Below are 15,688 nucleotides of genomic sequence, written 5' to 3' on the forward strand. Positions count from 1 at the left end.
AGCATGCTACCATATATCTGTATGACTAGTTCAGACCATATACAGCACTATAATTGTTTAACCATTTCACTTCTGACACATTTCACACCTGACACAGTACCCTGCTTTGATCGCTCTCTCTCTCTCTCCCTTTCTCTCTCACACACACACACCCACACACACACACAACACTTCAATGCAGCTGAAGTGTTTGGCTTCCACACTAGTTCACTGACACAATATGTCTATCATCCCAAACCATATTTTTATCCCACGTAATGAGTATGTTTTTTGTATGAAGCCCATCGACCAGTGAAAGCGGTGTCTGGCATTTACATGCTTCCTGTTGTGAGATGCAGGTTTCTTGTATCCCGTACTTCATCACTGCATGTCTCATGTGCAGTGGGTCGACTTGAGCTGCTTATAATAGACCACAGCGGTTCTGGATGATCAGCACCAGTCAAAAACTACAACACATCTACAGTAGAAAGACTCAATCCATGATAATTGCAGTTCTCGTGTTTCACAGACTCATGTAAAACCTGAAAGTCTACCGTCAAAACCTTGTCATTTCATACAGTTGTAAAGTCATTTTCTATAAAAAGGAATAAACCCCCCAAAATTTTTTTTCAGAATTGAGAATATATATTGTATGGAAATGTCTGAAATGTAAGTGAGTGAGTGAGTGGGTGGGTGAGTGAGTGAGTTGGGTAGGTGATTGAGTGAGTGAGTGAGTTTGGTAGGTGAGTGATTGAGTGAGTGAGTGAGTGAGTTGGGTTTAACGCCACTTTTAGCAATGTTCCAGCTTTATCATGACAGGGGGCACTAGAAATGAGCTTCACACAATGTACCCATATGGGGAATGAAACCCAGGCCTTTAGTGTGACAAGCAAAGGGTTAAACCTCAAGGCTACCCACCGCCCCCACAATGAGGAATATAGTTGTAACACTAAACAGCCCTCGAAGTTTTTTCCAGGGACCCAGGTGGCTACGAACATTTTAGAAGCCAACTTTTTTTCCAAGGAGCCTGACTGACTCAGTGAGAGTTTGAGACAGGAAATATGTTTGCAGTGGTAACAATTTGATTGAGTGAAGCATAAATAATACATTTAATAATGATGTTAATATTTCCTTTTTTGTAAAATATCATGTATTAGGCCACACACACAAAAAAAAAATAGGTTTAGGTTCCAATTATAGCAATTCTTAAAGAACAGGGTAGGTAGGCATTCTTTTTTCATTTCTTTAAACAATTTAGATCAATAGTTTCTACAACACAGATCATAAAACTTAATGATTTGCATTACGTCACCCTCACAATTCATGCGAAGTATCATTTCATTAAAGTAAATGAGTAAATGCCTTCATTTGAATTGTGTCTTAAAAGCTTCATGTGACAGAAAAATTTGTTTAATGTAATATAATTTGTTTTCTAAAATTTGTATCCTATAATTTTGTATTTTAAAAATGTATGTAAAGCAGAATGGTCTACATACGTTGGACGTTCGTAAGCTCAATGCTCAATGCACTGCACACTGTATTACCATTTGGCATTACTGAATCCTTGCACCGCTGCATGGAGCCATCGGAAAGTTCACTGACACAAGACGATAAGTGCAGTTGTAAGAGTTCCCTAGCAATCAGGAAACTGGCGATCGAGAAAACAGCAGAGCAAATGTCAATCAAGTTAATTAATAGTGAAAAAACAGTGGGGTTGGAAGCAGGTTTTAGGATCAGTCAGGTGATCGGAACCACAAGAATTCTTTTGTGAGGTTTAGGTTAGTGGAAATGCAATTTTCAACAGGGTACAGGATACCTCACAACAAGTGCACATGCAATATAAGTCGACATTATTCGTATCAGAAATAATTATTGTCGCCAGTAATATATACATATAGATTAGCCACGTGGCAAACAGTAGATACAGTCACCATTCATAGATTTAAGTCGTATTGGCGGCCAAAATGGTCGCTACTCAGAGGGCTGCTGAAACCGTGACATGATGTATATAAAATATATGCGGGCACAATACAGACCAGTTAGTAAATATTGCTTTAGTGAGCGAGTGAGTATCCTTTAAGCCGCTTTTAGCAATATTCTAGCAATATCACGGCAGTGGGACAATATTGCTTTAAGCCGCATCAGCAATATTACAGCTATTAGCGACTAGACAGTACAGATCAGTATCTCAGCAAAATTGTGAATAAGAAATTGGAAGAACATGAAAGTTTTATGGATGAAAGTAGATCAACATTTGTAATGTATTATCAACACTGAAACCCTATTTCATATATTAGGTCCATGTCATTCTTTTAGCTAGTGCAGAGGTAGAACAATAATACAAAATAATACTATCTAGTCAAAACAGGTTGAAAATCAATTCATCCAGGCGTAGGAGAAAGTGAAGATTCAATACTAATCATAAAGGGTCCCCAAAATTAAAGACACAATTAATGTTTCCCGGACTGCACCAGCTACTGCTGAGTCTCCAAGAGATGGGATTTCGTTACACTGCGCGTGGCGATGACCGAGCAGATTTCAGGGGGAAATATTCCATCCTGTCTATGAGGTCACATTATCTATGAACCATTCATAACTTTCACAGTCAGGGCGTCAAGATAATTTACCTTGTTGAATCATTCCACTGACAACATGTGGCAATTGGCAGATGGACAAAGTGCAACCAAGGTACCATCAGATAAAGGTAATCGTGTCATTGTTTTGCACGCCGCAACCCATGATATGGGGCTTATTGATGGATGTGTGCTAGTTTTCGAGGCGAAAAAGAAAACTGGTGATTGTCATAAGGAAATTATAGGAGGTTATTTGTTCATAGACTGGTTTGAACATCAGCTATTGCACATTTCAAACGACGTCAGTGTCATTGTCATGGACAACGCCAGTTAATATAATGTCCCAGAATCAGATACTGTCGTCCCAACCATGAGTAGTCTGAAGGCGACCATACAGGAATATGACATTGTCGACTTCAGACCATATGAAACGAAAGTTCAACTCATTGAGAAAATTTGGCTGAATAAGAAACCAGTAAAGTATAAGACATATGTGCTGGCGGCACAACACGGTCACATTGTCTTACGTTCGCCAGTTAGACATTGTGAGCTCAGCCCTATCTTGGCTAAGTGTAAAGGGTTAGTGGCAAGACGTAACACAACATTCAAAAATACAGATTCATATACGTCATCAGTGGAGATAAATGCTACCTCAAGAAGCCATCTGTAGAACAACAAATACTTCTTGATTCCAAAACCGCAACCTCCCAATACTCATCCTGTTTCATAGCTTTTAACTATTCCATCATGTTTCCAAGCAAATATAATGCAGTACACATCCTTATTTTCTACCCATCAACACACATGTCAGTTAAGTTCAATAACGGCAATATTTCGAGACCACCCCCAACTCAAGTGAAATTTGCACCTGTGACAATGCACGGGACGATGTGAGGTCATCACCTCGGGACAGGTGTTAGGTAATTACCACAGGTTATAGACCGTTTCATACATGCATGACAACACACGAATATTTTCTAAGTTTATCATCATTTTACCTGTAAAAGTACATTTTAAGGGTAATCACGATGTCAGTTAGGACAGGATAGATTAGGTCAATTTGTGTTATTTTATATATGCTTTTTTTTATAATCCTGAGTGGTATTTATTAAATGAAGCCAGAAAAGCATTTTTCTAGCATTTCCGACAGTACTTTCGTACCGGGTGCTCTAAAGTTTACATACATAATACTGTAGAGGTTGGTCAGGGGTCAACTAATAAGATGTCTAAATACGGTACAAGTAATAACAGGCACCACACTCCGTGCTGTGCTGGATTGACACACATACTATCAGATTACACATCAATGTAACCATCCACTCCACCTTAGTGGGTTTGAATATCAAGCATGGAATACATGGAATTGTTCCTACACTAGAATCCCCCAGTAGTATGAAGAGATCAACCTCTAATTTTCACTAACATTTACAAATTACATCCCCATATTCCAGCAATATCACAGCGGGGTTCTCCAGAAATGGGCTTAACACACTGTACCCATGTCGGGAATCGAACTCGAGTCTTCGGCATGACGAGCGAACGCTTTAACCACTAGGCTACCCCACCGCCCCAATGTGAACATGCAAGAAAACAAAAATAAAGACTAGTCACATGACCCAAATACACCTGCAAAGAAGCTTTTAATGTTAGTGTTAGTACAATCAAATATGTATAATTTCTGACACAAGAGGGGGAGCTTTCATCTCAATAGCATTTGAAAATCAAGATTTCTTTATGAAATACAACATGCAGCCTTTTGATATTTAACAAGTTCACACTTAATAAAACCTGAATTCTTATATTACTTACTTCATTAAATTTTAACTGAATTGAATTTTTTTTGTATGCACTTTTAGAACTGTTTAGGCCAGACCTCTTTTATTTACTGGTTTACAGATCTTTTAGTGAAACAAAAATTCAAAAAGACATTTCAGATTATAATTCAATTCTTTCAAAGGTTTTCTAAAAATGTTGTTAGACTAGTCATGTGGGTCATGCAGTTATTCGCATTGATCTTATAAATACATAATTTTGGAGATTTGGTAATTTTTCCACTTTTCTTTGCGATCTGTAAACCAATTTCTCTATAGCAGTATTGTACGACATACTGACCTACAAAATCTGTAAAAAAAACAAAAATCGTCTGTCTTTAATATGTCATTAATGTGTATTTCAATATCCAAGAAAAAATGTTTTCCATTATGGACCAATTTTTATTTAGATATACATATGATTTTTATTTAATACAAGGCCTGAGTTTCAGCCAGGAGAAATACCACGGTACAAGTAACTAGATCATACATCAATCAGACAATACCCTGGCCTGCTCAATGAATCACTACTGCTCCACAGCAATGCTGCATCTTCCCTTTCTTGAATTCCATATTACAATGCATGTTTTATCCCTGAGCTTATCTACCATGAGAGTTTCAATCCCTCCAAGAGCATCCCACCAAGGCCCAGAATCAATGTCAATATACTGCTGTTAATATCTACATTTGTGTGAATTGTAAAGCTGTATTGATTTTCCACCTTTCTATACAACAGTTGTTATGGCTCATCCGGTAGGGCTCCTTTCTCTTATTGATTCCAGGTGTATCAGGGGGCCTTCTTTCCCATCAGTGCTGTGTGTCTTGTAAACAAGGGACGGATAACGCGGATAACGCGGATATAGTGACAGAGGGTGTCACATCCATTGTGTGACATGCAGGGGTCGAATAATGCAGGGATTTCTCCAGGAATCCAATCTAGGTGCCTGATCGGAAGGCAAATTGGGAAACATTGTTGTTTTGTTCACAATTTCAATTTTTTTTAAAAGTCTTAATTTAACTTTGAATTTTAACATTGCAATAAAGTTGCACTAAGCATTAAAGCCTCTCCCTCTATATTGATCCTGTTATTAGTGAAATAGAAATCACTTCTATTTTGCCATAACATTAGTTATAGTTGGTTGGTTGGTTTGTTGTTTTACGCTGTACTCTGCAATATTCCAGCTACCAGTATATGAAGGCGGTCTGTAAATAATCGAGTCTGGACCAGACAATCCAGTGATTAATATCATGAGTATCGATCTGCGCAATTGGGATCGATGATATGCATCAACCAAGTCAGCAAGCCTGACCACCAGATCCCGTTAGTCGCCTTTTATGACAAGCATAGTCGCCTTTTACGGCAAGCATGGGTTGCTGAAGACCTACTCTACCCCGGATCTTCAGGGGTCCATTAGTTATATGTAACTGCTAGTGTTTTATGACTGACATTTGCTGCAGACTTGGGGCCGAATATCATCCTCTGCAGGTTTACACATATGATATCCCTGCACTGATCCGACTATCAATGCATTGCTATGGCAATACACTGGTAAGTTGAAATATAGATAGCTCATATTTATCTAAGATGTCAGGCAAATTGAGAATAAAATAATAATTTTCTTCAAATTTGAATTTCATAAAATTCTCTTTTTCTGAAACTGTTTTAACCCTGCACTGAATGCAATGACGTAACACTGAGTAAAAATGCATATACTATTCCTGGTCTTGTTATCAGTGAACGACAAGCCACCTCCACAGAGCTGTAATGTCAGATGAATGTTATGAGTTGGGCAATTGTTAATTCCAATTTGGGCATGGTTTCCTACATCTGTTGCCGACTTGGGGCCGAACAGGACGGCCTCTGATCAGGTCGAAATAAATCCTTCAGATGTCATGCTTGATGACCAATACACTGTCCAACTCGAAAAGTAACGCTGACATTTTATGATGGCCACCCCTTTTATATTTCTTCTAGCCCAGATGGCTTGTCCAATAATTAGGGACCGAACACTGACATGAACATGCTGAACACTACTTTTACAAGGATATTTGTTAAATTGAGGGTGGAAAACTACTAGCTGACTACTTGACAAATGGCTGCATGTGTCATAATGTTGACTATAGTTGACTGTAGTTGACTATAGTTACTTCCTTTAACATAGGGGGGGCATGGGTGGCCAGGCGTCTGAGGCACCGTAATTCACCATGCAGAGTTGTGTCCCTTGGGCATGCCAGAAACCTATAATTGTGGGATTGCCCCCATTGTTTCTTTTGTCAATGTCATATCCCTGCTTGTGGGTTTCACCAAAGTGGTAAACCTAAATGTCTAAGGCCTGCATCACTTTGATCTTTCCTCCCACATCAAGCTGACATGCCATGATATAACTGGAATACTGTCCAAAGCGGCGTTAAACCCAACTCATTCACTCACAGTACGACCGAAGTAATAGCCAAAATTTATTTACATCTGTGCAAATTATAATCAGTAGGGCTGCAACAAATACACTATTAGGCGAATACGATACGTATCACGAATATAGGGTATCGAATAGAAATATTTATTCAAAAATACAACACTCGATGTATTATTTATTATATTCTATGAAAAATACAGTGATTGCTTGATACAATGCTACCTTTGGGGTCCAGATAATTGATGAGCGTTATAGACAATCAGCCGATAAACCGAGGTGGAGTTGTAGATTACCCACACAACAGACTACTGCATGGCTTGTACATATTCCACTGAGCAGATCTTGCTTTGATATAAACAGACAACTTCAAATAAAAAACACTCTTTTAAATTTTTTGTTGTAAACATTCAATTCTAGTGACCACAAATAACGAATTCAATTCATGAAGGAATACAGTTCGATTCACCAAATACACGAGTGAATCGTGACAGCTCTAATAATCAGATACCATTATGTTGCAAATATACAGAAGTCAGGTGAAAATAACCTTAACATGTGTATAATTATATTTATGGAAAGGACATTGTTGCTCTTACTTGTGCTTTCAATGTGTTTTCATGCATCTGTGCCATGCATAACCACTTCCCATGTTCTTATCACGGGGCAATATTAATATCCTATAGTTGTCTAAAGTGGGCGTATTGGTACAAGACATTTCTTGATTCTTGATTCTTAATCTTTTGACATGTTGTGAAAAACATCTGAGCATGGAAATAGAAACACACATCAGGTGAGGTGAGGTGAGGTGAAATAGGGTTTAACGTCGCGTCCAAGATTATTGCACTTATATAGCGACGTGCATGCACGTATGTTTGTGTGTGTGTGTGTGTGTGTGTGTGTGTGGCTGCTGGTACTAGTCCGGACTGATGCCGATTTATAGTGCTAGCTCACTGAGATACCATGCCGCAGTTTAACATGAATATCCCACTCAGACACAGTATACTGACTCCGAGCCGACCAGTCCTTGTTTTAGCCCCTTAATGCCGAGCGCAAGACAGGGTAACAACAAGTACCATCTTTTAACGACTTTTGGGATGACGCGGTCGGGGATCAAACCCCGGACCTTCCGCTCTCCGGGCGGACACTCTACCACTAGACCACGGAGGCGGTCACACACATCAGGGTTCTAAATGTCTTGTATTAAAAATTAAGTGCCAATGGTGTGGAGAAAATGATAATGGAAAGGTTAATGTAATCTCCCGGTGCCTAAAGTATACACTTAATAATCATATTCTTTAAAATAGGACAATCTTCAGTCAGTGAAATGACAGAGAAATGTACTTCACACAAATAAACTCGAAAAACGCAAGAAAATTAACGTAATGCAGATTTCTAAAACATAAAAATTCCTTTTTTCATGAAAAGCATTATTCTGGTTGGCACACAAATTCTAAAAGTGCCCAGTTGCCATCTTGAAACAAACTATATTTCTACATATCAGGGCATAATCACACCATATATCTGACCCCCATGGGGATTTCGGGTTAGAATAAGTTTCCTGAGACCTTTGTTGGTCGTTACTTTAGGAGACTTTACGGATTGGTCAGGCTTGCTGACCTTGTTGAATGCACATTGGTGTGAATCGTTATACAATCACTGGTTCGTCTGGTCTAGATTTGATTATTTACCGGCTACAGTCATATACATCTTCCAGGCTATTCCAGTAACACCCCACAATTAATATGCAATTCTGGTATCATGTGATCTTTTGTCCTACACGACTATGCCTTTCATAGACAGTAGGGCTGGGACGAGTCCAAATTTACTTCCCGGGTACCCTCCACCCAATTTCCCGACCCTGCCCGGGTACCCTCCACCCTATTACCCGATCCTACCCGGGTACCCTCCACCCTATTTCCCAACCCTACCCGGGTACCCTCCACCCTATTTCCCAACCCTACCCGGGTACCCTCTACCCTATTTCCCGACCCTACCCGGGTACCCTCCATCCTATTTCCCGATCCTACCCGGGTACCCTCCACCCTATTTCCCGATCCTACCCGGGTACCCTCCATCCTATTTCCCGATCCTACCCGGGTACCCTCCATCCTATTTCCCGATCCTACCCGGGTACCCTCCACCCTATTACCCGATCCTACCCGGGTACCCTCCACCCTATTTCCAAACCCTACCCGGGTACCCTCCACCCTATTTCCCAACCCTACCCGGGTACCCTCTACCCTATTTCCCGACCCTACCCGGGTACCCTCCATCCTATTTCCCGATCCTACCCGGGTACCCTCCACCCTATTACCCGATCCTACCCGGGTACCCTCCACCCTATTTCCCGACCCTGCCTGGGTACCCTCCACCCTATTTCCCGACACTACCCGGGTACCCGTTGTAGATATTTAGGTACAAAATGTCCGATTTGGAAAAGTTGACCGTAGCCCTGGCAAAATGTATTTAGATACATGTGTAAACGATCTGGTCATGCATACACTGAAGTTTACTGCATGAAGTTTTATCTTTATTTGAACATATAAAAGTCAGAAGGAATGGGTGCACTGTCTGAAAGAAATGGGAACATTAGTGACTTGTAGTGTAACCATAGAGTTTTAGATAACTTTTGTCATTGAACAATATATCACGTGACTAACCATGGGTCCGGGTAGTCCTGCAGGTACCCGGGTCCTACTCAGGACCCACCCGACCTGAGTACCAGATTTACCCATCCAAGCCCTAATAGACAGTGCATCTACCCATAGCATGGTGTATAGTGTAAACTGTTAGTAATGGACACAGAAATTAGTGAAAGTGATGCTTGAGGAAAAGCTGACATTAAACCTGAATAAACCTCAAATCACCTCAAAGTATTGTAACAACATCGTCGCAGAAGTGCATTTTTCTTAACATAGATAAATACTGTATTCTGTGCACTCCTCTCTAGGGATGCAGTAATTTTTGGGGAAAAGAAGATTTTTCAAGTACTCAAAACCACATTGTATCGCTTTAGGTAAAGAAAAAGGAGATAACAAACTTGGTCATTGAAAATGTTAAATTTGCGATAACACATCACTAGACATGATGACTTACATTTTCAGTTGTATTTAATGTATGTTAGGCACTGTTTTAAAGGCAGACATTAAGATTACTGTATGTATTTGTTTCAGAAACTAAGCAGGACATAGCAATCAGCTATTACACACAATTTCTGGTAGATCTACTGGTGATTCTGTTAAAAATACCCAATAATGTAACTGTAAGTATTTGATGCAATCAAAGGAAGAAACTGTATCTAAAACAACTATTTTACAAGGAATAATATACTCCTATATCCTTCATTTTCGTTGAAGCTTTTACTTTATATATTTAAAACAAAAATAACAAGTGTCTATAGTACAGCGGATTCTTATTGATCGATATTTTTTTAATACATGGGGAACAGTGTGACCAGTCACCACTGAGGCTTCCTGTGGTCTTACTATTACAAATGCGAAATATTACGTTGGCATATGATGGTCAATCTACAACAAATATGACTTTTAACTAGGCAAGTATGGCATTTACTATATATGTAGCCCTTCTCTGTCAACCAAGATCCATTTCAAGGTGCCAGTAGCGGTAATCTGATCGTAGTTGTTTTAAAGAACGGTGAGTTGGTGCAATCTGCTGATCAGTTCACACAAATTTTCACTGAAATTAATGTAATGAATGAAATTTGGAATACATTTAATAAAATAGATTACAAAAGTAAGTCCAGACATACAATGAACACATTGTTTCATTACATACTTGTTGACATGTTATTTCCTGGTGTTATGTGCTCACGGTAGACCGAGATGTCTTTGTATTGGGGAAAATAAATCGTAACATCAAAACTCAATGTATTATGTGAACTCTCTCTACACGGCTGTATTTTGTGGCAAAAAAAGTGCATACTGTACTCAAGAAAATATGGTATGTCCTCAACCATAGTCTGAAACTAGACTGATATTTTATCACCAAAAGGTTTTTCTTACATCAAAAGTAGGCCATCAGAAGGCATCTGTTTATGTGTAGAAAAGATCAGATTCAAATATTCCCCAAATTTGTTTTTTTGTATGTTTGTTTATTGCTTACCCAACACTCAACAATATTGTAGCTATATGATGAGGACCTGTATTTAAAATTGAATCTGGACCAGATAATCCAGTGATGAATATTGTGAGCAACGATCCCAGCTGTCTGAGTACGATGACACTCAATCAACCGAGTCACCGATTCTGACCTCTCGAACCATTTGGTCGCCTCTTATGACCATTGTATGTTGCTGGCGAACAAGTCTAACACAAAATCACAGGGATTTGAGACTCATCTATACAGCTAGTCTCAACAAGAAATATTTAACGGTTTGGGAGTTCTGCTCCAGAAAAATGGAAACTGATGGACAGATATGGTGATTGCTGTATGGTTTAGGGCTTTTATTCAGATGTTCACCTGCAATTAGTGAGCATTGTCAACACTGATCACCTACAATCCGTGAGCACTGATCACCTGTAATTACTCTAATATGGTCAACACTGATAACCTACAAGTACAGAGCATTATCAACACTCATCACCTGCAATTAGAAAGCACTGATCACCTACAATTAGCCAGGACTGTCAACACTGATCACCTGCAATTAGTCACTACTGTCAACACTGATCAGCTGCTATCAGTCAGCACTGTCAACACTGATCACCTGCAATTAGAAAGCACTGATCACCTACAATTAGTCACTACTGTCAACAATGATCACCTGCAATTAGTCAACAATGATCACCTGCAATTAGTCAGTACTGTCAACACTGATCACCTGCAATTAGTACTGTCAACAATGACCACCTGCTATCAGTCAGCACTGTCAACATGACAACAGCCCTTGTGATGTCAACAAAATTAGCATAAGTTCATTTGGAATCGTATCTAGTATATGTATGTAGATCTAGGCCTACAGCACTCTGTAGCTGCCTGTCCTTTCTGGTGAATTAGTATATCTGCAACATGACATAACTAGAAAGGCTAGGATTACAAATGCCCCGGCCATGACATGTAACACCGGTTTCGTGATTTCATTAAATGAGCTCAGGTGTGTGTTCATGTCGATTTTATGTGTGTCCTCATTGTGCAAGGTTTGCTTTGGAAAGGGTCTGAAAGTAATATTAACCCACTTCATCAGTGGTTTGACAGGCGATGTTCATCAGAATCTTGCAAAAAATAAATGAACATTTACCTGACAATTTCCTGTTTGGTAATTCGCGACTGAGTACATGACATTAGAAACTTCTACTTTAAAATCTGGTGGATAAACCGGCTCCAATTTGTACATGCCGGTCCACTGCTTATTCGTCGTGGTGGCCATGCTGATGCAAAAGGAAGTTTATAATGTGAAGTCACACGTTTTCTCGTTCCTTAGTATGAATAAGATACACAAATACTGCTTCTATTTTACACAAACATCAATTATATAAGGGAGGTAACTGATTTACTGGAATAACATAACAACAGGTGCCCGGCCGACGCACCTCATAGAACGCGTGTTTTTATTGGATAATTCGTTATCCCATTGACCACGAAATTAATTATTGTTCTACTATGCAGGTTTTCAATATATGGTCGCCTATATTTGACCGACGGTGTATTTCGATTTTAGAAAGATTAAACCATCTTAAACCTGGTGAAATGCAGCGCAAACAGGAAACAATCGCTGCACAGGAAAATTTGATAGCCAATGAAATCGTTTCTTTCAAACGCTTGTTCGACTTTTGTCATCTTGATTTTCAGATGCGAATTTTGAAGTAATCGGCAAAGTAACAGGTTCATTTTGATAAATCTGTGCATATTAGGGAAAGTTACAATTTGAAAAATAAGACAGTTCATATTTTTTCTTGAATTAGGCTCTTATATTTGCAGTTAGCGCAAAAATTCACTTTAGAGCTCCATTTGATAGGCCATGACAGTCACGTGACCATCGTTTGGAAAATGGCGGCTTCCAAAAATTTTCAACATGGACACTGAATATACCGAACGATGTTGGGGTACAACATATAATCCATGTGTCATAGGGTTTGTAACAGTTCTGGGTCTCTAAAACATCGGGATTGAGCACCCATGGCGACCCGATCACGGCGCATGAGGGGCCGTCCTCCAAAGACCCCTTTGTCAAGTAATCGCACAAATTTTCTACGAAAACCGAAAGCTTTTACAACTTCGAGTGACCCAAACTCACGATCAAGCACACCTGTCAGTGGGCCTTACTTTGGTATACCCAATTCCAGAGGCAATGGCAGGTCTGACAGGGGAAGAGGCAGGGATTCTGCAGTCAAAAGCAGAAGTTTCATCAGTAGTTTCTTGGGAGATGATGATGAATTATCGTCAACAGTGGATATAGTAGATGCAGACCGAAGCAGTGACATTACTGACCTGGATACTATCGATCTTGAAAACAATGATACTGATGACACCTATGATGGTTCTGACAGCGATTTCAGCGAAGAGAGTATCAGCACCATTAGTAGTTCAGTCAGCAAGAGAAGATTATTTTCAAGAAGACCCAAGAGTCCAGATATACCAGATGACAAGGAAATACCTCCTCTTACTCTACCACCGAGTTCTACTGATTTAATCTTATCCTCGGAATACCTGTGTCAAACTGTTGGAATCTATGAAGTCCTTAGACATTTCAGAACTATACTAAGGTTGTCCCCTTTCACTTTTGAAGACTACTGTGCTGCTTTATTGAGTGATGAGCAGTGCACACTGATTGGAGAGATTCATATATGCCTGTTGAAGGCGCTAATGAGAGAGGAAGAAAGCAATAGCACTGTGTTCGGACCTCATGATTTGAAAGATAGCATAAATGTGTCACTGTTCTTCATCGATGGAATGACATGGTCTGAATTAGCCAGAGCATATTTGGACAGTGATCGTCATGATGAATACCGTTCCGCTCTCCCACCTTTGGAGTCATGTGATTTTCCATTTGTTCCAATATGTGACAAGTTAAAAGTACTTCAGACCCTAACGGATCTGTTCCTTGCAACAAATAAAGTTCGAGAAGAGATAACAAATGAAGGCAATATTCAGTATGATGATCATTGTAGAAACTGCCACAAGTAAGCATCTTTTGTGTTATAACATTTGACAGTAATTTTTTGTATAGTCATATCTTTAATAGAATAGCACAAGTCGATCATGATTATCTTTGCTCTCTCTCACATTGACAATTTTAAGTGTAAGGAATGATCTGTAAGTGATACACAAAAATATTTCCACCTATGAAACATGTTTTATAGTGCTAATGAAAACTGAATTTTGATAGTTATATTTGCAATTCCATGTTTATATGAGTAATGTGTTGGTAACACAAAGCTAGATGGTGATCTAACTTCATTTTTACTTACCATCTGTCTCCCTTGCAAATATGTAAACAACTACATATTTTACTATTTTTCTTTTACAGTTTAAACATGTTGAACTTAGAACAAACGAAATCGCCAATATCTGTTGGTCAAAGTCTTGACACAATTTCTTTTCTTTATTACGTTTATGAAACATTCCTTCGTTTCATTTATGTGTACTAGCTACAACTTTGCAAGGGAAGTCATTCACTTAATGATATGCCAACTAATCGTTTCTGTAAATTCCAAACTATTAGATAAATATGACATATTCAGGGTTAGAAATTATTTTTTGTTTTCACTAGTTTGCAAAATGATGTGAAAGTGCTGCCATCTACCTAATAGTAAATGTGGTAGCAAATGTCCTTGGTCTTTCCTGAGTTTTGCTCGTCTCAGACGAGTGGACTTCTGGTAATGTTATTACTGCGGAATAGCAGATTTGTTTCTGGAGCCCTTGCTGAGTGACTGGTAATTGATGCTGTTTCCTTTCAGATTGGGTGATTTGCTGTGTTGTGAGACATGTTCCGCCGTGTATCACCTGGCATGTGTAGACCCGCCCCTTATAGAGGTTCCTGATGATGACTGGCTCTGCAATGTTTGCCGAGCTCACCAGGTACTAGAAATGTGAAATCTCTTTCCATCCTCACCAGCGTTCAAAATGAAGAGTGGTCCTTGAGGGTTGCTTGTATAGTATTTGAATCTAGTGACCCCTAAATTGTTACCTTTTAACATTAGGGCTATGACAAGGACCCCTTGACTTTCATGCTTAATTTCAAATACTGCTCACTATTTCTGCTAATATGTGATAAGGTGCTAATAAGAATAGATATTAAGTCTTATTCTGTTATTAGTCAGATGCCATAATCATGATATTGCGTGCCCAAGGGGTGCAACTCTGCACAACGAATTGTGGCACCTTGGTGACTGTGCCACCCATGCTGCCCACCCATCCTTCCCACCCACTAAAGTCCTGTAGTGCAAATGCATGGTTATGGACCCAATAGCAACTAAATCACTGTCACATTTGCAATTTATTTTTCAAACCTAATAATACCCTGGCAGTTAGATTCCGCACAGACTCTCTTACAAAACAGAGTAATTCATGAAGCCTGGGCTACTGATGAACTATGATGGTCCTTCCATGCATTCAAACACAAAGACCAAATGTTTATCTGTATACTGACAATTATGTAATACGTTCCAATTATATATGTCAACCAAGGTGTTTTGCTTCAAAATCTAATATATCCATCAAATGCTGATGATTGTCTGTCCTGATGTCAAAAGCTTGCTTTCACCATCAACTTCCCCTTACCTCGTCTGCTGTTGGAGAAGCATGTAAGGAAGACACCCATTGATATGATCAGAAATCAACAGGGGGCAAGGGTGGCCCAGTCGTCTAAGGCGCTGCGATTCGCTGTGCAGAGTTGCTTCCCTTGGGCACGCCAGAAACCTATGATTGTCGGTTCGAATCCCGGTTCACCCCA

General features: G+C 39.4%; 1 protein-coding gene across 1 annotated transcript in view; it reads left to right on the plus strand.

Moving 5' to 3' along the window:
• The first annotated feature begins 12,622 nt into the window (after positions 1 to 12,622).
• LOC139469803 (nucleosome-remodeling factor subunit BPTF-like) overlaps positions 12,623 to 15,688 on the plus strand; it is a 39,962-nt gene continuing 36,896 nt past the window's right edge. The window contains exons 1-2 of the mRNA XM_071252098.1: positions 12,623 to 13,916; positions 14,694 to 14,814. Of these exons, the coding sequence (XP_071108199.1) occupies positions 12,913 to 13,916; positions 14,694 to 14,814 (1,125 nt within the window). The 5' untranslated portion in view covers positions 12,623 to 12,912. The remainder of the gene's footprint in view (positions 13,917 to 14,693; positions 14,815 to 15,688) is intronic.

The sequence above is a fragment of the Haliotis cracherodii genome, unplaced genomic scaffold (assembly GCF_022045235.1).
Source record: "Haliotis cracherodii isolate W230 unplaced genomic scaffold, xgHalCrac1.p SCAF_2, whole genome shotgun sequence".
Classification (NCBI taxonomy): Eukaryota; Metazoa; Mollusca; class Gastropoda; order Lepetellida; family Haliotidae; genus Haliotis; species Haliotis cracherodii.